This window comes from Pleurodeles waltl, chromosome 3_1, assembly GCF_031143425.1.
Source record: "Pleurodeles waltl isolate 20211129_DDA chromosome 3_1, aPleWal1.hap1.20221129, whole genome shotgun sequence".
Classification (NCBI taxonomy): domain Eukaryota; kingdom Metazoa; phylum Chordata; class Amphibia; order Caudata; family Salamandridae; genus Pleurodeles; species Pleurodeles waltl.
Genome location: NC_090440.1, coordinates 1,399,042,512 through 1,399,069,036, shown reverse-complemented (window position 1 = coordinate 1,399,069,036; position 26,525 = coordinate 1,399,042,512). Strand labels below are relative to the sequence as shown.

General features: G+C 45.3%; 1 protein-coding gene across 1 annotated transcript in view; it reads left to right on the top strand.

Moving 5' to 3' along the window:
* The window catches only part of LOC138285242 (NXPE family member 4-like), a 277,129-nt gene that overhangs the window by 227,018 nt on the left and 23,586 nt on the right, over positions 1 to 26,525 (top strand). The window contains exons 5-6 of the mRNA XM_069224934.1: positions 18,430 to 19,154; positions 21,705 to 21,766. Of these exons, the coding sequence (XP_069081035.1) occupies positions 18,430 to 19,154; positions 21,705 to 21,766 (787 nt within the window). The remainder of the gene's footprint in view (positions 1 to 18,429; positions 19,155 to 21,704; positions 21,767 to 26,525) is intronic.

Sequence of the window (26,525 nt, the reverse complement as noted above, 5' to 3'; positions counted from 1 at the left end):
ATACCGATGATCTTTCAATCTGAGGACCCACAATACAACCTGCAAAGAAAACCAATATTAACCGAAGAAAGTGCTATTACATGAAGTAATAATAAAAAACATACTAAATATTCGAATGACTAGGAATAATACATCTCCTAAAGCATTGTGCCCTCCAGCGACCAAGATCCATAATCAACTTATCACTTTTCCTTTCTCTTCTAGCATCAGTGGCGGCTCCAAAACTAAAGGAATGTGCACCATAAACTTTTGGTGATATACCCATCTTACATAATGCAGTCCTTGTAGGAGGCTGGACTGGCTTGTAGTGAGTACCAAGGGGTACTTGCACCTTGCACCAGGCCCAGTTATCCCTTATTAGTGTATAGGGTGTCTAGCAGCTTAGGCTGATAGATAATGGTAGCTTAGCAGAGCAGCTTAGGCTGAACTAGGAGACGTGTGAAGCTACTACAGTACCACTTAGTGTCATATGCACAATATCATAAGAAAACACAATACACAGTTATACTAAAAATAAAGGTACTTTATTTTTATGACAATATGCCAAAGTATCTTAGAGTGTACCCTCAGTGAGAGGATAGGAAATATACATAAGATATATATACACAATAGCAAAAATATGCAGTATAGTCTTAGAAAACAGTGCAAACAATGTATAGTTACAATAGGATGCAATGGGGAAACATAGGGATAGGGGCAACACAAACCATATACTCCAAAAGTGGAATCCGAACCACGAATGGACCCCAAACCTATGTGACCTTGTAGAGGGTCGCTGGGACTATTAGAAAATAGTGAGAGTTAGAAAAATAACCCTCCCCAAGACCCTGAAAAGTGAGTGCAAAGTGCACCAAAGTTCCCCTAAGGACAAAATAGTCGTGTTAGAGGGAAAATGCAAGGAAAACACAAATCAGCAATGCAACAACGATGGATTCCTGACTGAGGGTACCTGTGGAACAAGGGGACCAAGTCCAAAAGTCACAAGCAACTCGGAGATGGGCAGATACCCAAGAAATGCCAGCGGTTGGTGCAAAGAAGCTCTTACTAGGCTGAAGAACTGTGAATACTGCAGGAACGACAAGGGCTAGAGACTTCCCCTTTGGAGGATGGATCCCCCACGCCTTGGAGAGTCGTGCAGAAGTGTTTTCCCGCCGGATGGACGCCAACAAGCCTTGCTACACGCAAATCGTGCGTTTGGCGTTTTTGGACGCTGCTGGGGCCCAGGAGGGACCAGGAGGTCGCAAATTGGACCTGCAGAGAGAGGGGACGTCGAGCAAGACAAAGAGCCCTCACTGAAGCAGGTAGCACCCGGAGAAGTGCCAGAAACAGGCACTACGAGGATGCGTGAAACGGTGCTCGCCGAAGTTGCACAAAGGAGTCCCACGTCGCCGGAGACCAACTTAGAAAGTCGTGCAATGCAGGTTAGAGTGCCGTGGACCCAGGCTTGGCTGTGCACGAAGGATTTCCGCCGGAAGTGCACAGGGGCCGGAGTAGCTTGCAAAGTCGTGGTTCCCAGCAATGCAGCCCAGCGAGGTGAGGCAAGGACTTACCTCCACCAAACTTGGGCTGAAGAGTCACTGGACTGTGGGGGTCACTTGGACGGTGTCGCTGGATTCGAGGGACCTCGCTCGTCGTGCTGAGAGGAGACCCAAGGGACCGGTAATGCAGCTTTTTGGTGCCTGCGGTTGCAGGGGGAAGATTCCGTCGACCCACGGGAGATTTCTTCGGAGCTTCTGGTGCAGAGAGGAGGCAGACTACCCCCACAGCATGCACAAGCAGGAAAACAGTCGAGAAGGCGGCAGGATCAGCGTTACAGAGTTGCAGTAGTCGTCTTTGCTACTATGTTGCAGGTTTGCAGGCTTCCAGCGCGGTCAGCGGTCGATTCCTTATCAGAAGGTGAAGAGGGAGATGCAGAGGAACTCGGCTGAGCTCATGCATTCGTTATCTAAAGTTTCCCCAGAGACAGAGACCCTAAATAGCCAGAAAAGAGGGTTTGGCTACCTAGGAGAGAGGAAAGGCTACTAACACCTGAAGGAGCCTATCAGCAGGAGTCTCTGACGTCACCTGGTGGCACTGGCCACTCAGAGCAGTCCAGTGTGCCAGCAGCACCTCTGTTTCCAAGACGGCAGAGGTCTGGAGCACACTGGAGGAGCTCTGGACACCTCCCAGGGGAGGTGCAGGTCAGGGGAGTGGTCACTCCCCTTTCCTTTGTCCAGTTTCGCGCCAGAGCAGGGGCTAAGGGGTCCCTGAACCGGTGTAGACTGGCTTATGCAGAATTGGGCACATCTGTGCCCAACAAAGCATTTCCAGAGGCTGGGGGAGGCTACTCCTCCCCTGCCTTCACACCATTTTCCAAAGGGAGAGGGTGTCACACCCTCTCTCAGAGGAAGTTCTTTGTTCTGCCATCCTGGGCCAGGCCTGGCTGGACCCCAGGAGGGCAGCTGCCTGTCTGAGGGGTTGGCAGCAGCAGCAGCTGCAGTGAAACCCCAGGAAGGGCAGTCTGGCAGTACCAGGGTCTGTGCTACAGACCACTGGGATCATGGAATTGTACCAACAATGCCAGGATGGCATAGAGGGGGCAATTCCATGATCATAGACATGTTACATGGCCATATTCGGAGTTACCATGGTGAAGCTACATATAGGTAGTGACCTATATGTAGTGCACGCGTGTAATGGTGTCCCCGCACTCACAACGTTCAGTGAATTGGCTCTGAACAATGTGGGGGCACCTTGGCTAGTGCCAGGGTGCCCTCACACTAAGTAACTTTGCACCTAACCTTTACCAGGTAAAGGTTAGACATATAGGTGACTTATAAGTTACTTAAGTGCAGTGTAAAATGGCTGTGAAATAACGTGGACGTTATTTCACTCAGGCTGCAGTGGCAGGCCTGTGTAAGAATTGTCAGAGCTCCCTATGGGTGGCAAAAGAAATGCTGCAGCCCATAGGGATCTCCTGGAACCCCAATACCCTGGGTACCTCAGTACCATATACTAGGGAATTATAAGGGTGTTCCAGTAAGCCAATGTAAATTGGTAAAAATGGTCACTAGCCTGTCAGTGACAATTTGAAAGTAATGAGAGAGCATAACCACTGAGGTTCTGGTTAGCAGAGCCTCAGTGAGACAGTTAGGCACCACACAGGGAACATACACATGCACACCTATGAGCACTGGGGCCCTGTGTGACAGGGTCCCAGTGACACATACATATAGGCCACAAACCTATGAGCACTGGGGTCCTGACCAGCAGGATCCCAGTGACACATAACAACCATACTGAAAACATGGTGTTTTCACTATGAGCACTGAGGCCTGGCTATCAGGATCCCAGTGAGACAGTGAAAACAGTGACAAACACCCTGACATACACTCACAAACAGGCCAAAAGTGGGGGTACCAAGGCTAGAAAGAGGCTACCTTCTCACACAACCCCCCCCCAAACGAAGGACAATAAGGCTAACCTTGGCCAGTTGAGACTTTATTGTCTAAGTGGTGATAAGTAGAGAGTAGCTCTGCAATAGACTGGTTACTCCCTTTATCATCCACTATATGGTTACTTCCCTGTGGGGATGTAAACCACCCTGTTTGAAGTTTTTTAGCTAAGCAACAATGTGAAGATGTATTTTCAGAGTTTCTATCAGTAAGTTTTAGGTTAGAGCAGTGGGAATTGTCCACTGAACCTATTTGTAGTGATGGAAATGCCAGACAGGGATGCTGTCTCAGAAAAGCCATAGCTGGGCAAAAACTTTGTCCATCTGGCTGGAAGAGAGAACAGGGATGCTGTTTCTCTTGAGTTGGAGCAGGGCAGGGATGCTGTCCTATGAGCTCCACACTAGGGCAGGGATGCTGTCCTAAGTGTTGTGAGGTAGTGCAGGGTTTCTGCACTAAAGTTTCTCTGGGAGGGTTGGAGGGATGCTCCATGTTAACTAAAATGGTGCTGTTTTTCTCACCAATGTTAGTTATCCCACAGAGAGGTACTTCCACCTCAGGGAGTCCAGCTTTGCCAGCTGATGATTCCCTTGGAACAGGTGCCACCCCAGGAGAGGTTTCTCCCACCACAGGAATAGTATCCTGAATGGTAGGGTGGTTAGGGGATACTGTGATACCCTTTTTACCTGTTGATGGAGAGGGATCCTGAGTTTTCAGGCCTTCTCTCCTTTGCTTTTTCATTTCACTTGAAATGAGAGGGAACAATTCCTCAGGGATGCCCAGCATGGCTGCATGGGCATAAAACTCTACATCAGCCCAACCTGAGGCCTCTAGGTCATTACCTAAGAGACAGTCTACAGGTAAGCTAGGTGATACCACCACCTGCTTAGGGCCAGTAACTCCACCCCAACTAAACTGAATTATAGCTAAGGGAAGAAACTTAGTGGAGTTATGGACATCAATAATCTTATACTGTTGTCCAATGATGTGTTGTTCAGGAGGCACTAGGTTTTCAGTCACCAAAGTGAAACTGGCACCTGTGTCCCTGTAGGCCAAGGCCTCAACACCATTTATTGAAACTGTCTGCCTGTACTTATCCATTATAAGGGGACAAGCAGCCAGTGTGGCAAGGCCAATGCCACTAGGTGTGACAGAAACTGTCTTGGGACTGATTACATCAGTTTCCACTATGGACCCATAAGTGAACCCAACTACACCCTTTGCTTGACTGTTGCCAGCAGTCCCACCACTAGTACCACTACTGCTAGGGGCACTAGAGCTTGATGTATTAGTGGTGGTAGGCTCAGGGGGTTTACCTGGACAGGACTTATCCCCTGGCCTATGGCCTCTGTTTTTACACACAAAGCACCAAGGCTTTTTAATGTGTGCAGGTTGGGAAGAAGAGGAAGAATTTGTTTTATCCCCACCCTCTGAAGAGTGTTTAAGATTTGAAGTGGGATCTTTGGTTTTAACCTTATCCCCATGCTTATCTTGAGATTTTTCACCATCTTTCTTCTTATTGCCATCTTTGTCACCCCCTGTATGAACTTTTCTGTTCACCCTTGTTCTGACCCATTTGTCTGCCTTCTTTCCCAATTCTTGGGGAGAGGTCAGATCAGAGTCTACCAGGTACTGGTGCAACAAATCAGACACACAATTATTAAGTATATGCTCTCTCAGGATTGTGTTATACAGGCTTTCATAATCAGTAACTTTACTGCCATGTAACCACCCCTCCAAGGCCTTCACTGAATGGTCAATGAAATCAACCCAGTCTTGTGAAGACTCCTTTTTGGTCTCTCTGAACTTTATCCTGTACTGTTCAGTGGTTAAGCCATAACCATCCAGGAGTGCATTCTTAAGAACTTGGAAATTATTAGCATCATTTTCTTTTACAGTAAGGAGCCTATCCCTACCTTTTCCAGTAAATGATAGCCATAGGATAGCAGCCCACTGCTTTTGAGGGACATCCTGTACAGCACAGGCCCTCTCAAGTGCAGCAAACCACTTGTTAATGTCATCCCCCTCCTTATAAGGGGGAACTATCTTGTGCAGATTCCTGGAATCATGCTCTTTTGCAGGATGACTATGGGGAATACTGCTGCTGCCACCATGGGTTTCTAAACCCAACTTCTGTCTTTCCCTCTCTACTTCTAAAGACTGTCTATCCAAATCCAGCTGTTGCTTCTTGAGCTTCAGTCTGGTTTGTTCCACTCTCAATCTATTGAGCTCCCTTTCTAACAATCTGTCATCAGGGTGGGTGGGAGGGACATTTCTAGATACAGAGGTATGATGGGAATGAACAGAAGGGGACCTGTCCCTTACAGAGGGCACCCTAACAGCTTGGCTACCAGTATAATGTGAGAGCACACCATTAGTATGGTGTGATTCAACCTCTGTACCAACTATGCTAGACTGTCTAGTAATGGGCAGGCTGAGAAGTTTCTTTCCTGAACCTTTTCCTGGGGGAGTCCCTGGATCAGATTGAGAACCATTGGCTACTTTTTCTACAAATTGGGCACTTATGGCCTTATCCTGTACTCTAAGCATATTAATTAACAGTTCTAAGGAAGGATTCTTCCCTACACTCAAACCTCTCTCTATGCAGAGACTCCTTGCTCCTTTCCAGCTAAGGTGATCATATGCAAGTTTGGACAGTTCAACATTTTGGCCTGTGCCAGACATTTTTTTGAGAGAGTTAAAGTGATAGAAAAAGAAAAAAAAGTTTTCAGAACTTTTTGGAAAGACAGAAAAAACTTTTTAAACTTTTAAGAATTTTTTGAAAGTTTAGAAGTACTTTTCAGCACTTAGAAAAGAGTGAAAAGAGGAAATGCAAAACTTTTTGGCTATGTGTATATACACTGACCTTGTTTTGTATATTTTTCTCTTATGAAAAGTACAATGACAAGAGTGGTAAGTAGTCTCAAGCACTTATCCCACCGCTGCACAACCAATGTAGGAGGCTGGACTGGCTTGTAGTGAGTACCAAGGGGTACTTGCACCTTGCACCAGGCCCAGTTATCCCTTATTAGTGTATAGGGTGTCTAGCAGCTTAGGCTGATAGATAATGGTAGCTTAGCAGAGCAGCTTAGGCTGAACTAGGAGACGTGTGAAGCTACTACAGTACCACTTAGTGTCATATGCACAATATCATAAGAAAACACAATACACAGTTATACTAAAAATAAAGGTACTTTATTTTTATGACAATATGCCAAATTATCTTAGAGTGTACCCTCAGTGAGAGGATAGGAAATATACATAAGATATATATACACAATAGCAAAAATATGCAGTATAGTCTTAGAAAACAGTGCAAACAATGTATAGTTACAATAGGATGCAATGGGGAAACATAGGGATAGGGGCAACACAAACCATATACTCCAAAAGTGGAATGCGAACCACGAATGGACCCCAAACCTATGTGACCTTGTAGAGGGTCGCTGGGACTATTAGAAAATAGTGAGAGTTAGAAAAATAACCCTCCCCAAGACCCTGAAAAGTGAGTGCAATGTGCACCAAAGTTCCCCTAAGGACAAAATAGTCGTGTTAGAGGGAAAATGCAAGGAAAACACAAATCAGCAATGCAACAACGATGGATTCCTGACTGAGGGTACCTGTGGAACAAGGGGACCAAGTCCAAAAGTCACAAGCAACTCGGAGATGGGCAGATGCCCAAGAAATGCCAGCGGTTGGTGCAAAGAAGCTCTTACTAGGCTGAAGAACTGTGAATACTGCAGGAACGACAAGGGCTAGAGACTTCCCCTTTGGAGGATGGATCCCCCACGCCTTGGAGAGTCGTGCAGAAGTGTTTTCCCGCCGGATGGACGCCAACAAGCCTTGCTACACGCAAATCGTGCGTTTGGCGTTTTTGGACGCTGCTGGGGCCCAGGAGGGACCAGGAGGTCGCAAATTGGACCTGCAGAGAGAGGGGACGTCGAGCAAGACAAAGAGCCCTCACTGAAGCAGGTAGCACCCGGAGAAGTGCCAGAAACAGGCACTACGAGGATGCGTGAAACGGTGCTCGCCGAAGTTGCACAAAGGAGTCCCACGTCGCCGGAGACCAACTTAGAAAGTCGTGCAATGCAGGTTAGAGTGCCGTGGACCCAGGCTTGGCTGTGCACGAAGGATTTCCGCTGGAAGTGCACAGGGGCCGGAGTAGCTTGCAAAGTCGCGGTTCCCAGCAATGCAGCCCAGCGAGGTGAGGCAAGGACTTACCTCCACCAAACTTGGGCTGAAGAGTCACTGGACTGTGGGGGTCACTTGGACGGTGTCGCTGGATTCGAGGGACCTCGCTCGTCGTGCTGAGAGGAGACCCAAGGGACCGGTAATGCAGCTTTTTGGTGCCTGCGGTTGCAGGGGGAAGATTCCGTCGACCCACGGGAGATTTCTTCGGAGCTTCTGGTGCAGAGAGGAGGCAGACTACCCCCACAGCATGCACAAGCAGGAAAACAGTCGAGAAGGCGGCAGGATCAGTGTTACAGAGTTGCAGTAGTCGTCTTTGCTACTATGTTGCAGGTTTGCAGGCTTCCAGCGCGGTCAGCGGTCGATTCCTTATCAGAAGGTGAAGAGGGAGATGCAGAGGAACTCGGCTGAGCTCATGCATTCGTTATCTAAAGTTTCCCCAGAGACAGAGACCCTAAATAGCCAGAAAAGAGGGTTTGGCTACCTAGGAGAGAGGAAAGGCTACTAACACCTGAAGGAGCCTATCAGCAGGAGTCTCTGACGTCACCTGGTGGCACTGGCCACTCAGAGCAGTCCAGTGTGCCAGCAGCACCTCTGTTTCCAAGATGGCAGAGGTCTGGAGCACACTGGAGGAGCTCTGGACACCTCCCAGGGGAGGTGCAGGTCAGGGAGTGGTCACTCCCCTTTCCTTTGTCCAGTTTCGCGCCAGAGCAGGGGCTAAGGGGTCCCTGAACCGGTGTAGACTGGCTTATGCAGAATTGGGCACATCTGTGCCCAACAAAGCATTTCCAGAGGCTGGGGGAGGCTACTCCTCCCCTGCCTTCACACCATTTTCCAAAGGGAGAGGGTGTCACACCCTCTCTCAGAGGAAGTTCTTTGTTCTGCCATCCTGGGCCAGGCCTGGCTGGACCCCAGGAGGGCAGCTGCCTGTCTGAGGGGTTGGCAGCAGCAGCAGCTGCAGTGAAACCCCAGGAAGGGCAGTCTGGCAGTACCAGGGTCTGTGCTACAGACCACTGGGATCATGGAATTGTACCAACAATGCCAGGATGGCATAGAGGGGGCAATTCCATGATCATAGACATGTTACATGGCCATATTCGGAGTTACCATGGTGAAGCTACATATAGGTAGTGACCTATATGTAGTGCACGCGTGTAATGGTGTCCCCGCACTCACAAAGTTCAGTGAATTGGCTCTGAACAATGTGGGGGCACCTTGGCTAGTGCCAGGGTGCCCTCACACTAAGTAACTTTGCACCTAACCTTTACCAGGTAAAGGTTAGACATATAGGTGACTTATAAGTTACTTAAGTGCAGTGTAAAATGGCTGTGAAATAACGTGGACGTTATTTCACTCAGGCTGCAGTGGCAGGCCTGTGTAAGAATTGTCAGAGCTCCCTATGGGTGGCAAAAGAAATGCTGCAGCCCATAGGGATCTCCTGGAACCCCAATACCCTGGGTACCTCAGTACCATATACTAGGGAATTATAAGGGTGTTCCAGTAAGCCAATGTAAATTGGTAAAAATGGTCACTAGCCTGTCAGTGACAATTTGAAAGTAATGAGAGAGCATAACCACTGAGGTTCTGGTTAGCAGAGCCTCAGTGAGACAGTTAGGCACCACACAGGGAACATACACATGCACACCTATGAGCACTGGGGCCCTGTGTGACAGGGTCCCAGTGACACATACATATAGGCCACAAACCTATGAGCACTGGGGTCCTGACCAGCAGGATCCCAGTGACACATAACAACCATACTGAAAACATGGTGTTTTCACTATGAGCACTGAGGCCTGGCTATCAGGATCCCAGTGAGACAGTGAAAACAGTGACAAACACCCTGACATACACTCACAAACAGGCCAAAAGTGGGGGTAACAAGGCTAGAAAGAGGCTACCTTCTCACAGTCCTTAAAAGTGCAATCGGCTGAAATGAAGTTAAAAATGAACCATTTTCATGTATAAATACATATTCACTCAAAGATGGTAAAAAGTGGAAGAAAACATCAACCAACAATTTAGGAGGCAATCTGGGAAAAAGGTTGCTTTTAAAAGCACTTCTTGACCTCTAAATAATGTTTCTGTTTTGGATGATCCCAACCACAACTTAACTCCACCTTCAATCATACTTACATGACAGAGCTGTAGACCACTAATCCTTCTCGTTCCCAATGACTTGGAAACTCTGAAAGCACCATGGTACAGCCAAGACATACATAACGAAAACAGGGCCATCTCCCTAAAGGAAAAACAAACGAAATTCAAAAGACGCAATATATCCCTCAACAATTGAATAGAATTAGGACGCCTTCCGTCCAACCTTACCCCACCCTCCTAGCCCAACCAGCAACAGTTCTCCTACAAATTTAGCCTTCCATGGGATCATAACCCCATTATTACTTACCAAAAAATGAAATACCTGACATCTTCCCTGAGTAAACGCAGCCAACCCCAGGTCTATTTGGCCCATGATAAAGCGAACCGCATCATCCCTTCTATACTCACTGCACCAGACTAAATAAATTCAGCCCAAGCCTTGTCCTCCGAGTAGACGGAGAAATGGATTGACAAATCAATTGCTACATCCTCATATTCCCAGCACCCAAAGGTCCTGTGACAAAGCCGTCTTTAAACAAAATGTTGAATCTCAGACAATGAAGCAAGAATAAACACAACAACTTCAAAATCTTTTCCTCTAAAGCCTTTTGTGAATTAACCAAATTAACAACTGTTTGATTATCCACATTAAATACAACATGCCTGTTTGCAAAAGGGCCACCCCACAAACCTAAAGCAACCAGCAATGGAAAAAACTCAAGAAACGCAATGCTATGGTGTGTCTTTCTCTAGCAATCCGGCCAATTTTTGGCAGCCCAATGACCGTCCCAAAAAACTCCAAAACCAAACACTCCAGAAGCATCAGAAAAGATTTGTACTTGCCATAACCATTCATTGTCAGCTGTAAACATTGTGATGCCATAGAAACTCTGAAGAAAGGAAATCCACATTCGCAAGCCAGCTTTGATGCCAGCTTTAAGCCGAATTCTGTGGCGAGGTAAAACAGCACCCTTGACTGAAAAGCCAAGATGCCTACAAAAGGCTCTACCAACTCTCACCACACGAAATGCGTAATTCAAATGGCCCAATAAGGTTTGCGCCTCCTCTAAGTCCAACTTGCTCTTACAAACTGCCTCCTCCAGCAAAGAAATCAACTTTTGAACCTTATCACCTGGCAGGCTTACCTCCATTTTTTTCCAAGTCCAATTTAATACCCAAAAAGGTAATACATGTAGAAGGGCCGTCAGTCTTATCCAGAGCCAGGAGTACTACCATACCTTTCATACACATCTGAAAATCCTATAAACCTTTTTGACATTCATTAGATCCCGTGGCAACCACCAGAAAATAGTTATCCAGGTAGTGCATGACATGTTTGAACCCAGTCGTTTGTTGGAAAAACCACTGCAAAAAGCAACTACAAGTTTCAAAAAGAGAACAAGAAACCTAACAGTCCATTGGCAACATCCTATCAACAAATATTCAATCATCAAATTGAAGCCCTCGTGAGGAAAAATCATCAGGATGCACTGGCAATAATCTAAAACCTGCTTGAATGTCTAACTTTGCCATTTGCGTCTTTCTTCCACAAGCCCTTACAAACCTAATCGCCTCATCAACTGATGTGTAATGCACCACAGACTCTCCCATAGGCCACGATAAATTAAGGATAAGTCTAAACTCACCTTGTTGTTTCTTAGGTACAACACCCAGGGGTGAAATTGTTGAGTTAGGAAACAGTCAAAAATCAAATGGGCCCACTATTCTGCCACCTTCCAATTCTTTCTTCAATTTCCTTCTTACCACTTCCAGGTTTTCAACTGCAGATTTTTTTTTTTTTGCCCATCTGCGCACTCTAGGACCTTGATGACATAGGCCCTCATTACAACCTCAGTGGTCTTTCAAAAAGACTGCCGTGGCTGCGGAAGACAGAATACCTCCAGTGCTGGTGATATTTCTGGCTCCCTATTATGACTTTTCCGCTGGACCAGCGGACGGTAACTGGCCCAGCGGAAAAGTCACATCAACATTGCTGCCGGCTCATAATAGAGCCAGCGTCAATGCTGATCTGCAGCGGGTGCAGTAGCACCCATCGCGCATTTCACTGCCCGAAATGCGGGCAGTGAAATGCGTGACGGGGCTGTGCCTGGGGGTCCCTGCACTGCCCATGCCAAGTGCACGGGCAGTGCAGGGGCCCCCAGGGGCACCCCAAGTCCCCCTTACCGACAGCCTTTCAATGGCGGTGTTCAACGCCGTGGCCAAGCTGGCGGTCGGGGACTCATAATACCCAGGGCAGCTGTGCCTGCACCGCTGCCCTGGGGATAATGACCACCAGGCAAAAGCCTGGCGGGATATTGGAGGGGCCAGCGGTATGGCCGTGGCTATTGCACCACAGTCATAATAGCTGGAGTAAAACCGCCAGCCGATTGGCGGTGTTACCGCCAGCTTACCGCCGGCCGTCAGGGTCGTAATGAGGCCCATAGTCTAAAACCATCAAGAAAACCCCAGTACAGCAGTTTTGCCTCTTGCAGCGCATAAAAATGTAACCAGTAAAACAATATATCTAAATTAATAGGTGTAAGGCCCCTTCCCCACCCCGGCTGCATCTGCCCCATACCCATGTCTCCACCTCTACTGGAAGTGGCCTGCGATCCTCATTGCAATCCTTCCTCAAAAACATTACATCAAGGCTTGTTTGCCCCTGCAATTGGAGCAATTGTGCCGAAACATGCACTGGAGTCCAGTGCATGACCATCTGTTAAAGGACCAACAAGATCCTTTCTGTGAGAACTGACCTCTGGCAAAACTACCCACCCGCGGATCGGGAGGGACACCCTTGAAAGGGCTTGTAAGGACAGGAAAACCAGTAGCTGTGTGTAACGCTAGGGCATTCCTAGAATTACAAATCTATTGCATCCAGAGTTTATTATCAATATCTCCCCGTTCTTTGATTGGAAATAAAGCCATTCGAGCTCTAAATTCCTTATTGTATCGAAACCATCCAAAGCCACCATAATACATTTGAGCCCTCTGAACAACATCCATATATTTGAATAAAGAAACGCATTTCTCAGGATGCCGCTCACAATATATGCTAGCAAAAATGAGGAAGGCAGACATCCAATTCTCAATGGTAGTGGGAACTTTGGCCTCCTAGCTAATTCCCATTCTTCCTCTTTCGACCCTTCTTTAGCTTGGGCTTCTCTATGTGCCAATTAAAAAACGTCAACAAACTCACGTTTACAAATTGTGTCCTTCATGGCTTGGGTGAGATGCACCCCTAAAGGCATCAACACCCCCATATATGGTAACTGTTTACTCTTGATACTACCACTCCATGAGGCCCCCTCATCCTTACCTGAATCTGTCTTAGAAGTTTCCACACCGCCTGAACCTGACTTACCATCATTGACTCCAGATTTTTTGTTCACCAAAACCAAACTGTCATCCTCTACTTCTTTAACCTCTTAGCAATATTCCGTTACGTCTGCTGAATTCTTCTGGTTACGGGGATTTATAGGGCTTGTAGGTTAATCAAGACCCCTAGGTACCCAGAGCCAATAAATGAGCTGCACCTTGCAATGGTTTTTCATTCTATACCAGGTATACAGCAATTCATTTACTGAAATATAAAGAGATAACCATTGTATTTCCAAAATGGGAATAAGATAAGGTGTTTAGAAGCATTGGTTATTTGCACATCTCTGAATTCCGGGGTGCCCATACTATCATGTGAATTACAGGCCATTTCTCAAATAGACGTCTTTTTTACACATTGTCTTACATTTGGAAGGAAAAAATGTAGAGAAATACAAGGGGCAATAACACTTGTTTTGCTATTCTGTGTTCCCCCAAGACTCCCGATAAAAATGGAACCTCACTTGCGTGGGTAGGTCCTAAGACCCCGCGACAGGAAATGCCCCAAAACACAATGTGGACACATCACATTTTCCCAAAGAAAACAGACCTGTTTTTTGCAAAGTGCCTAGCTGTGGATTTTGGCCTCTAGCTCAGCCGGCACCTAGGGAAACCTACCAAACCTGCGCATTTTTTAAAACTAAGCACCTAGGGGAATCCAGGATGGGGTGACTTGTGGGGCTCTTACCAGGTTCTGTAACCCAGAATTCTTTGCAAACCTCAATATTTAGAAAAAAAACACTTTTTACTCACATTTCGGTGATATAAAGTTCTGGAATCTGAGAGGAGTCACAAATTTCCTTCCACCCAGCGTTCCCCCAAGTCTCCCGATAAAAATTGTACCTCACTAGTGTGGGTAGGCCTTGTGCCCGTGACAGGAATAGATCACACAACGGTCATTGTTGGTCCTTACATGAGGCAACTGTTGAACCTGGGGTGATCCATTCCTTACGCAGGCACTAGGTACAGGCACTCAAGTGGGGTAGTGTTTTTATCAGGACAGGTGAGGAATCACTGGGTGGTAGGGACTTTGTGGATCTCAGCATATTCCTTTGGTTTGTGTGACAGAAATGCAAGAAAAAATAGAGTTTTCATTCAACATTTCAGCTTTGCAGGGTATTCTGGGTGAGAAAACTTTGGGGAATCCACACAAGTCAACCCTCTGTGGACTCCCCCGGATGTCTAGTTTCCAGAAATGTCTGAATTTAGTATGTTTCCCTATAAGGCCGCCGAACCCAGGACCAAAAACACAGGTGCCTGCCTTGCAAAACCAGTTTGTTTTGTGATATATTAATTTGATGTCTCCGCAATACAATTTGGGCAGTGGAATTTGGGGCTTAACTAAATTGGGGAGCTTCCAAGAGAGCACTCTCTCTCTGTGCTTGCTGCTGCATTCACCTGCTCTCTAGGTTGGGCTAACCCGCTATTGTCCTGTTGCACAGACTGTGCTTGCGGAGGGACAGCAGGACTGTCCTCATCATCTCCCTCATAATTAATGGAAGAGGAGTTATCGAATGGAAGAGGAGTTATCGAATGGGACTCCTCCGACTGAAAAATCACTCCCAGAGTCTGCGCCATTGTCCTATCCCTCAGATGCTGTCTCAGTATCTGCTGTCTCAGTCTCTGATCCTATGTCAGAGCTGTCCTCTATAACCTGAGTGAGGGCGTGAGAAGCAGTCATCCAACGAGATGCCATCTCTGCTACTGGCTAAACTGTTACTCTAAAACGCTAGCCTATGCAGACAGTCACAAAATTGCTGGTGTGTGTGTGATACGTGCAACAGTAGAGGTCACTATACCTTCACTTCTTCCCTCAATCAGCACATTCTTTCAAGACACTCAAAAAACACCTTGGGCCAGATGTAGCAAGGCTTTTGCGCCTTGCAAACGGCGAAAAACGCAGTTTGCGAGGCGCAAAAACACTCACGCTATGCAGAAATGCATTTTGCGAGTCGGAACCAACTCGCAAAATGCGTTTCCGACTCGCAAATAGGAAGGGGTGTTTCCCTTCCTATTTGCGACTCGCAACGCGTTGTAAGTTGATTCATGGTCGCAAATCAACTCGCAGTTACCATCCACTTGAAGTGGATGGTAACTCATTCGCAAACGGGAAGGGGTCCCCATGGGACCCCTTCCCCTTTGTGAATGATCACAAAAATATTTTTTCAGAGCAGGTAGTGGTCCTATGTTCCTATGGACCACTGCCTGCCCTGAAAAAAACCGAAACAAAAGGTTTTGGTATTTTTTTCCAAGTGCAGCTCGTTTTCCTGTCTCCAGCAGGCCACCATCCCGTGAGTGCCCAGACTCGCAATTGGGTCGCAAACTGCGACCCACCTCATTAATGGCCATAATGGCCCCCAGGGAAAGCATACAACTACTAAAAAAAAATATTTCCCCCACAGGGGGTCGCCCTGCCCATGGGCGACCCCCTGACAATTTCTTTTTAAACAATTTAGCCCCAGGGAGGGCACGATTGGGACACCTTCCTTTATTTTAAAGAAATATGCCACGTGGGGGTCAGCCCCTTTGCTGAGGGGGCTGACCCCCCCAAGTGAAATCCCTGGTGTCTAGTGGGGTTTCCTGGCCCTCGATCGCAGCTGTGCTGTGATCGAGGGCCAGGAAACCTGTTCAGGAGGCCTTGTTTGAAAGGGGAGAGTCTCCCCTTTCAAACGAGACCTTCCCGAACATCGGGAAGGCCGTTTGGGGCTGTTTTCTCCATTGGAGCAGGAAGCGGCCGCTTGGGGAAAGCAAAACAGTGATGTCACAAAGGGGCAGTTGGGGAGGTGGGGGGATACACAGAAGACCTTCTGTGTCTCCCAGGGCTGTTTTGATAAAAAAAATCACACCCAAGGATTTTTTAACCCCCTCCCTTGTGTCGCCCACTGGTCGTGACCCGCACCAAAGGGGTTGACACATTAATTATTTGTTTGAATTGAATTATCCTTACCACCCAAACTCCCTAAGATTCCTGATTATGGCGCACCAGGGCTATTACCCACAGCTACAGAGACCAAACAACTTACCTTCTTACTTGACCCTTCATGATCTGCACCCAGTACAGCCTGTTTCTCACCTTTTTGAAGGAAACCGCTTGAAGGAGCCCGACTGCCCTTTTCGCCTTTTCGATCGCACTGGACCGCCTTAGGAGGGGTAAATCCTGAAAAAACACCAAAACTCTTTCCTTTGCCAGAAAACATCCCCACCTTTTTTTGAGGTATCCCTTTCCCCTTACTCTCACCCCAGGTCTCACAAATTTCCCTCTCCTTAATATCTTATTCTTCGTTATAATCCATTAAATCATCATACAAAATGAGCCCCGTATCACGAAGAAAAAAACAGCACCCCCGTTGGTAGATGGTAGATCAAGGCTCTGCCTGTGTCCTGAATCAAATAATTCACCTGGCGACTGCCTCGCAGTCGGGTTTATTGCTCCATATACAACCTTCTCTTCTAACCGGCGTTTTGAGGGTGCCAAGACCCTTGCTGGTATCTCCGCTGTTGCCTAGTTTCTTGTGGCATCATTTGGCATGCCTTTTCCTCGTGGGGCACAAAGCCCAGAGGAGCTGTCACACACCTCAAAAAACCTTCAGCCGCCTTGGGCTCTGCTTGACTAAAAAGACTACCCACCAGAAAAACTGTGACTTTCTTCTTGTATAGAATGCTCCATATCTAAATTACTATGATTTGCATTGAAAATACGAATAACTTCTTGTTCATAACCCAATACTAACTCTGTTGCAACCATGTTGGAATTATTCACTTGCCATTTCTGAACCCTATTAATCGTAGGACTCACCAATCTATGTACAATTTGTATTTTTGGGTGAGAACCCGCATTAATATTTGTCTGATTGTGGTGCCAAACGCTGTGATTAAACATGCCCCCTTCTCTCCGCAGGCTCAATTATTCATCCGAATCAGTAATGACGATTGGGTTGATTAAATGACTGTGGGCGACCACTGTGGAAGCCGTTCCTAATGATCTTTCCTCTAATGAGCCAGGCAGCCTAACTGTGTGCCCTTACTCAAAAGTAAAAACCTGTAGTCCTTTTTCTATGTTTGTGTTGTCTGCCTAATGCACATGCGCATCTGATGTGTGAGCCCCTAACTGGCTCGCACACTTCACCACACTCTTCAAACCAACCCCTCCCTCTACCACCCACCTGCTGCTGACCATACATTCCCATGCAGTGCAGCAAACAAAGCCCCTCACGCAGAACCATGTGCTCGCCAGCCTAGGAAGCGACAGCCCCAGAGACACCATTTTCATCGGCAGACAGCTCAGGTCAGGAACGAGAACGTCAAGCTGACGTGCTTTTTTGATGATATTTCTTCCCACTTCGCGTCGGCAAAACACACGCTATTACAGCAGGATCAACACCCTCCGCTGATGCCCTTTTAGAGCGTTTGATGCCTATCCATGCCTGCTCTAAAACTCCTGCCTGTAACAAATCCTCCCTGCCCTCCTCATATAAAACATGTTGCACCTCTGCCACTTTATTATGCCGAGCCATTATCACCAGAACTGAAAACACTAGCCCTGAAAGTGAAACTAAAATTATTCTGGCATACCTCATTAAAGAACCGTCTGAAGAAAAAAAACCACCCTGGCTACTTGTGGTATGACAGCGGCCAAAAGAGGCCGCCTGCGCCCTGCAATCACTACAGTATATAAACCCTAACAAAGGACCCTCACCTAAAGAAGAACATGCCTATCACTAAACCGTGCGCCGTGGACTGCACCACTGACACCCGATAAGCCCAGGGGAAGACTAGGTAAGCCCTCGCTCCCCCCAAGCTCCCATTGGAGCCTTGCCACCATTTTTGGACAGTCAAGAGAAATTGCTCGGGTTGGATAACTGAATGGACTCTGTCTCAGTCTCTCCTTGTCTTTATCTCGCTTTCTCTTGCTTTCTCTCACTCTCTCTCTCACTCTCTCATTGATGGATAAAGATTATGTTCAAGACAAAAATGCTTTTCATTTGACAGAGAGATGTTTCCTATCGAGTCATGGCTGTGTTTTTCAGACTCAAATTTTGTCTTACATTGGAAATCTTTTCATAGAATTTGACCATTTTAATCTTTGGCAAGTGCAGCCACTGGCAGAGAAAGACAAAGATAGGCAAGGGAGGAGCAAATAAAGTTGGGTAAAGGAATGAAATGTTCATACAAATTAATGTTTTTTAGGTAGAAATGTCTAGACTCTGTCAGGGGCTCTATGTGTGTACAAGATGTTTGTTGATTCACATGTATGCCAACTAACAACGTTTAAAAAAAAAAAGTCTCAAATAGTAGGGCTGCCACCTCAGCACTTGTTGTTTATCCATTTCAGTTTTCCAACATCAGTGAAAAGCTTCACTTTTGCGAAAGCCATGTCGAAGAACTCACCCATGCTGATGGCCAAAAACAACCCTCGGAACTTCAGTTAAAAATCAATGAAATCTTCCAAAAAATTGAGCAGTCCCTACCCAACGCCACGGTCGGTAGCAACTGGAAAACTTCCACTAGTGGCAGAAACAGCAAAGGCACCATAGTTAATCGCAAGGATAAGTATTGCATCGGGGATGTTCTGATGGTGCAATATGACATGTTCGACCACTTGGGAAACAGGAAGACCTATGGAGGGGACTTCCTCAGGCCAAGAATATTTACACCCAAACTTAATGCTGGCGCTAGTGGAAGAATTGAAGACTTCAACAATGGCACCTACCATATCCATTTTACCCTGTTCTGGGAGGGCAATGTACAGGTTTCCACGCAGCTGTTTCACCCAAGTGAGGGAGTTGCAGCTCTGTGGCGGTCGAGGCATGCAAGTCTAGGGGTCCTTGGTTTCCAGGGTCGCTTTAAAAATGTAAATACGAATACGGAAGCCATTACTGAATGTGGATTTAAGCTCAAGACGGAGAGTGAGGTGTGTGAGTACATTGATGAACGAGACGAAGAGGCCTTCTACTGCATTAAGCCTCCAAACCTGCCCTGCGGCTCCTTGAATGACATGCGGGCGGTAGACTTACGCAGTTCCTACCTCACTGCTGAGGAGCGGCACATTTTTGAAAGGTAAGCATTCTGAGCTCTCAAACAATATTCCTGGCGTTAGGATAATTGCCACTCGCATGTATTTTGACTGTTTTTGTGCTCGAAGCACCACTTAAATATTAACACAGATCGTTAGACATAGTCTGGTGGAAGGACAGATTTTGCATGATTTGGCCATTTTTGTGAGCTCCACAGAAGAGAATTGGCACAGTGTATTTGCTCCAACATTCCAATGGTTGATTTTGCTATACATTAAAACAATGAAGAATCACTGCACCTCTTTAGTCCGGCTGGCCGTCAGTAACTTAGTGTGGGAAAATCACTTTAGCACAAGATCTCCTTCAGTAGCTGGGGCAAGAACATCTCCCCTGGGCCGCTTTCTCACATAGAGGATCTGGAAAACTCCTGGCCAGCCTGCAAACAGGTTCTCACCCGACAGCAGATTATTTTTAAACCTAGGAAGGGCCGATCGGTCCTTTGGAGGCTGGCCAGGAGTTTTTCAGCTTCTCTGTGTGAGAAAGCGCCCCTTTACAGTTGGCCAGCTGGATTGAATAGGTGCAAAGATTTTTCATTGTTTTATAATTAGGATCAATCTCTCTAGCTCTTGGGACATGTTACATGCAACAATGAATATCCACAGTATCTTAGTAGAGACAAAGTAATTGAGAAGATTAATAAAAGCATTGGCTTTCTATGAGCTATTAAATAAGGGTAGATGAATTCTATTGTGAATTGCGAAGGATTCACTCTGAGTGAAGACAGTTTGCTTTGGTCCGTTAACGTGATTGGAGTATGTGGTTGTTTTTCTCCATTATGAAGTATTTCATACCAGGAGCAAGACATCCAATCATCCCTGAAGAAGTCCTGTAATGGGACGAAACATGTGTCGACTGTAATCTCCAATAACCGGGTGGAAATCTTACATAACTGGCTATAAGCATGGCTGTAATCTTCAATGATTGGGCTGGAATCTTCCATAACTGTCTATAAGCATTTTAAAACCAAGAAATGGGCCTGTATGAATGAAATTGTAGGCAGAAAAGAGTCGTGCAGATGAACAATAATACAACAGTTAAGATATTGGATATTTTAATGGTATCAAAAGTACGTATTTTTTTAATAGTAGTGGTACTGTGTAGAATTATATTCTGCAATAAAAACAATATAAGCAAAAACTTTTTATGTAATTTTGTTATAGTAAAGGAAAAAGTAAATAACACCCGGATGTTCTCAAATATTTTGTGATTATTATTTTTGTGTAATTCGGCTAACATACAAATGGATTGATTTGGACCCATAAGAATTTATATGTGTGTGCTCCACTATTATTTTGTATTGATATTTACTGGTCTGTTTTTTCGGTTACGGTTTACACATCTTGGCAGCAGGTGTGATACAGTGTTTTGAGCACCATTGTTGTTGACAGTACGATCCGATAAATTTGGAGGGCTGTGCAGCTGAGTTAGTCATTGTTGCCTTTATTCTGTTGAAGTATCAGGTAAGTGTCTGTGTATGTGTATGGTGTGCCATTGGTGGCCCCTTACATGGGGCCCAGTGCCTGGAACTGGGCATGTATGGCTTGCCCAGGGGAAATTGGTCCCCTGTGGTGGGCATTGGAGTTGGGGTAATGACTCCTGTCTAAACATAGGAGTAATTTTCTGGCTGCTTGTGTGTCAAAAAATGATGCTAGGCTGACTAGTGGCAGATATTTTGCCTCTCACCAGCCTAACGTCATTTCTGAACCACTAGTGCCATTTCCCTTGACACCTACGTTTTCTGAGACTCTAACTATTTCTTAGCACCATTGTGTGTCATTTTATAAATATGGCTCACAGGTGGCATTAGGGAATGGTTTAGTCGGCGTTTAAAAACAATGACGCACAACTGCATTAGCACAGTTGTGCGCCATTTTTCATAAATATGGGCCTTAATTCACCGTCCCAAAGACCACACGCCGATGTTTATTTTTGATTCATATGTGCACGTAATCTAAAACACCATCACAATCCTGCTTGGCTATTACAAATATTCTTAGCACTGAGTTTCAAGATTTATTTATTTTTATACCAAATGTATTAATCAAACAGGCTTCTTGTCTGGAGAAATAAATCATCAAATAATAGGAGACAATTCAACGTGTACCATATATCTCTACTTAGTAAACCCAGCTTTGTTCTTGAAACATAGATTAGTCAAATGTTTTTTTTCAAGATTTGGAGAATTACTGAAAATCTATGAATGAGACAGATTTTTAGAACAAAGATTTAGTTGCAGAACTTTAGCCAAATATTGTAAAATCTGAATTTTCATCTGGTGAAGTCTAAACATTTCTTCCTTGGTTTAATTGGTAGTCATCAGTTTGTTGCAACAAAATACTGAAAATGAACCATAAGATCCAAAAACTGTTTTGGCGCACTAAAGTTGTTGATTTCATGAGGTCTTCACTGTTTTTTTTTTTTACAATATCCAAATGCCTTAAATGCTTTAAATGACAGAGTCCCAAGTTTTGCTTTTAATTCTTATAATTTGACTCAATAGATGTTTTGTTTTTCTCTAAATATGTATTCATAGGTCCAACATTGGAGTAGAGATACCTAAGAACTTCGAATTTGTAGTCGTTCAGAAATGTAATGGTAAGTTTACATGGTTTCTCATTGTGATACTTCTAGTGAATGTTTTGTGGTAATTAAAACTGAAAGGCAGAGGGTTAACGTATCCAGCTTCTGTCGAGCTTTTAAACAAGTTTACAAAGTTACTGTCATTCATGTTTTTTAAAGATGAGTTGAATATCAGTCAACTGGAAAAGTTGCATCTCTTAGCTATTCGAGCTATTTATCAATTACTGGATTTACTGTAATGAACCTATAGTAGGAGAAGACACAGAAGTCTTCAGATTTATGCTGGTTGTAATAGTAAAGGTTGTGCAAAATTAATGGTCTTATCTAGAGTTCAGTGCAATGACTGCCAAACAGCTGCGGTGGCAGGCTCAGTAGCAGCCACCAATCAGAATCTAGTACTGGGTGCCAGGCTACCTCAGATTAGACCCAGCAAAGGTTAGGTTGTATTGCAGCAACCATTTACAAATTTGGGGACACCCATGATGTTTGGAATTCAAGAATGGAAATAATAATCAAATGTCTGTTATACAGCTCAAACATAATTTTGCTCATTTGTGACCAGAACCGATCAAGCATTTTCTATTTGCATTACAGTATTTACAAAATATATTAGTAATAAACAAATGCCTTAAATTCTTAGGTATAAACGTGTATTCGACCAACCTGATCACCTAAAGATGCTCCAATCACTGGAGCATTGTTTGGACAGCAAAAGGTCCATTGGATGGCTCTTCTTAGCACATGCACTCCAGCCTCCAATTTATCACAGCAAGCCATTGATTTTTAAGGCATGTCTCAGCACACAAGATCATCAAGCATGTAGGTTCTTTTGTGATATAGATTGAGGCCCAGAGTGGGGCTCTTTGGTCTAGTGTGCTGCCTATACAAAGCTTGATTACCATCAGCTTGCCAGGCTTTAGAGGACTGGCAGTGGTGGCAGTGATAGTGTATTGTGGCAAGACAGGCCTTTTACCCTGCCTGTGCTAAGAAAAGTCTCTTTTTAAAGTTGTCTACCATTCCTCTGCAACTGAAAGCTTTACACATCCATTTGGGACATGAGTGTTGTATGTGATTATCATTTAGTGCATTTAGGATGCACATATGGAGCATGCCTTCCTGCTGACACTTCATGACAAAGACATTTGCTACATCAGTAGAGTGGAAAGATCAAAAGGGCAGTACTGTCCAGAAACAGTTGCGAGCATGGAATACATAACTCCTGTTTTTCACTTTCCTATAAAGATTGTGCAGAGGCTTCCAGCCAGGGTGCTGAGATTTCTATACCAGAATCCATCTTAGCCCCACCAGTGGCAACTAAAAAACTATTGTGCCTCATTGCTGAAGTATCCACTGCCAGCTCCCCTTGCCTGATTTGGGACCTGAACGTATGAAAATTTAAAGTCTGCCAGGAGAAGAAGCTGCCTTGTATCCTGTCTTGAAGGTAGGAACTGACTAACCACTGAGGAAGGGCATTGGATGTGTCTTTGCATGAAGAAGACGCTGCTTGAGGACAGTAAAGCAGCTGAGGAGGTGGCGAGATGTGATGGATATTGTTGCCTTTGTTGGACCTGCACCATTCACGATGATGAGTGAAGTCCAGGTGAGCTGAGTGTGCCTTTAATGAGTCCTATTCCCTAGAGGTATCTGAGAAAGATAGGTCTTCCTGAAGATTGATAAAGTGCTTAGTAAGTAAACCTACTACTGACACCTAGAATGTGAGGTGCTCATCTTGCAACCACATCAGCGGTTGCAGTGGACTGAACTGTCTTAAGGAGGAGGTCACCTGACCGTTTCTAACTTACTTTTGGTCTTTTAGCTTGTTCGCATGGGGGACTATTGTCTGGGCACAAGAAATAACCAAAGAAGGGAGACACAACTGAATAAGAGCTGCTTGGCCCCACACAGCCAACCAAACGTACACCATCTCTTCTGCCATAAACTCCATCCAACATCAACCAGGCTATGGAGAGCAGGCGTTTGACCTGGCCATCTCTGCAGGGTCACCCTAGTTTTTTAGATTTTTTCCTTCCTTTGCTGAACCCTTTTTTGTTGGCTAATAGGATTCTGTGCACTTTACCCCACTAACCAGTGGTAAAATGCTTGTGCTCTCTCCCATAAACATGCTAAAATTGGCATACACCTAATTATTACATTTGATTTACTTACGAGGCCCTGGTCTATTGTATTACATTTATCCAGGGCATGTAAATTAGATGTTAATAGCGGTCTGCAGCACCCATTGTGCACCCACTAAAGTGGCACTGTGAAACATGTCTCATGCCTCCCACTGCAGACTCTAGTGCAGTTGAAACTGTCACTTCGACTTGGCAAAATAAGTAAACATCTTCCAGGATTAAACCTTTCATTTTCATACTTGGCCCCTAAGGTAGGCCATATAGGCTCATAGGGCAGTGTGCATGGTTTGTAAAAAGTAGGAAATGTGTATTCAACTTTTACATGTCCTGGCAGGGAAAAAATGCTAAAGTAGTTTTTCACTGCAGTAAGGCATTCTTAAGGCATTCTCTCCCATTCACTAACACTGGGTTACCTTATTAAACTTAATTAGTGCTAACATCAGCTTGAAAACAAATAAAAAATGCTTCTACCACTTAATGAATTATCATTTAAAAACCTCATTGTGTTGAAGTTGGATTTTAAGTTAATATTCTGAAAATGCCACCTGTAGAAGGTTGTCATTGTCCTGCCTAACCCAAATGTGCCTTTCTGCCAGGGTATCATGATTGTGAATGGCTCTCCAGTGGTGTTTTGTGTATTCCTTGCAGATATAGGGACAAAAGGGCCCTGTCTGTGAGACAGGGTGTTGCTCTCCCGAGAAGGATATCCTGGAGGATGGTACTTTGCTCTTCCTGACCTTAAAGGGTAGCCTAAGGGCGTGCCCATCCCATTCCTGATTTATCAGAGCTACCTGCCCTGTCACTGCCATATGACACACATGCATCTAGGCCTGCCTCCCCTTTGTTCCCCTAGACAGTTTGGAGCCAAACTCAGGAAAGGTTAGACAAAGGGGGCATTCCCCACTCACAGGCTAGCACTGAGGATAAAAGAGGTACCTTCAGAAAGTCTCATCAGAACTCTTGTGGTACTGTGGAAGATTCAGCAGAACTGCCCTGCTGCTTGAAGAAGGAAGACTAGACCTGCTTGCCTTGAAACTAGAGCTCCATATAGTGACTCAAAGGGGAAGTTGCTGACCTGTCTGAGCTACAACGACACAACAAGCTTCCAGAGGCCTTCCCTGCAACTGCTCAGCTGACCAGCACCAACTGAACCTGCCTGATGCTGCTCTCTGCTGGAGTGAGTCCTGATCCGCAAGAGATGCCCCCCCACCCTGGTTCTGGACCATTGGGTGGCATCAAAGGGTAATCTTCTTGAACTCAAGGTAAAAGTAGAGAAGCTTTGGGCTCTTCCTGACTGCAAAGAGGGCTCTTCATGCCAAAAAATGACCCACACTCAATTGCTTTCTGCCTGAACTTGTGACTGCACCCCGGTCCAACATGAACAGATACCCGCAAGGGGTGCTTTGTGCTTTTTGGAGCTGTTTTCATCTAAAATTGAAAAGCTAATATCTCAGGTTCGACTGATTGGATCAGTGTTGTTTTTGTGTAATTTTAATTACCATAATGTATTCTACTTCTCTTAATTGTTTTGAGATTCTTTTTGTTTTGTGTTTTTAGTTTATTACTGTTGGAGTGCTGTGTTGTGCAGAAAGTGGCTTTGCATGTCTTTAAAAATTTGTCTTTAGGTTTGTGTTGCTCTTGCACTACGTTGTGTAGTACAAGAGCGACGCAAACTGAACAATAAATATGGCCCCCAATTTCTTACAGCTGGCAGTTTCAACTCGCTGTGCAATGTGTTTTGCACACCATCTAGAGTGGTGGGCCTCTGGCCATCAGAGAATAACATGTAGGATAGAAAGGCACAGTGACATTTAATATTCAGAAGGAAAGGAGAAACCACATCATAAAGGGTTATTGAGTTTTGAATACATTTATCTGCAGGAGCCCCGAGCCTTGATAACTCCACAGGGCTGACAGCTAGGGACCAGTGTACCCAATTACTGTGAGCACTGTTTCTCTTTAATACCCTGAAGAATGCACAGTGATTACTTTTATGTTAGTAATAAAACACTTTCATTTTCATAACCTTAAGAACTGGCTGTATAGTTATAGGAAATCCCCCTTTTCAGTGTGGCTATCCCATATTTGTTAACCGTAGCTGGATCTTGGAGTTTAGCTGTTTTAAAAACAGTGGGCACTTTAACCCGGCTAACCAGTTGTACAGTGCCTGTGCTCCCCCACTGAACATGGTTATATTGGCATATTCCTAATAAGTATATTTAACTTACCTATAAGTTCTTAGTATATTGTACAAGATGTACTCAAGGTCAAGTAGTTAAATGGCACTTGTGGGCTGCAACAACTATTGTGCCATTCACTACATTGACTGTGTAAAACATGGTTTCAGCCTTACCATGGTAGCCTGACTGTGGCAGTTTAAACACTGCAATTCAGTCTGTTAATGTACACGCTGTTGACAGGTCAAAACCTCCCTTTTAAATAATAAAGCACCACTCCGTAGGTGTTGTATCCCTCAAAGCAGGGTATGTGGTATTTAAAAATAGGACATGTAGACATTTAGGCCCTTATTACGACCCTGGTGGGCGGGGAATAAGTGGCGGTAATACCGCCAACAGGCCAGCGGGAAAAAAATGGAATTATGACCATGGCGGTTACCGCCATGGTCATCCGCCACTTCT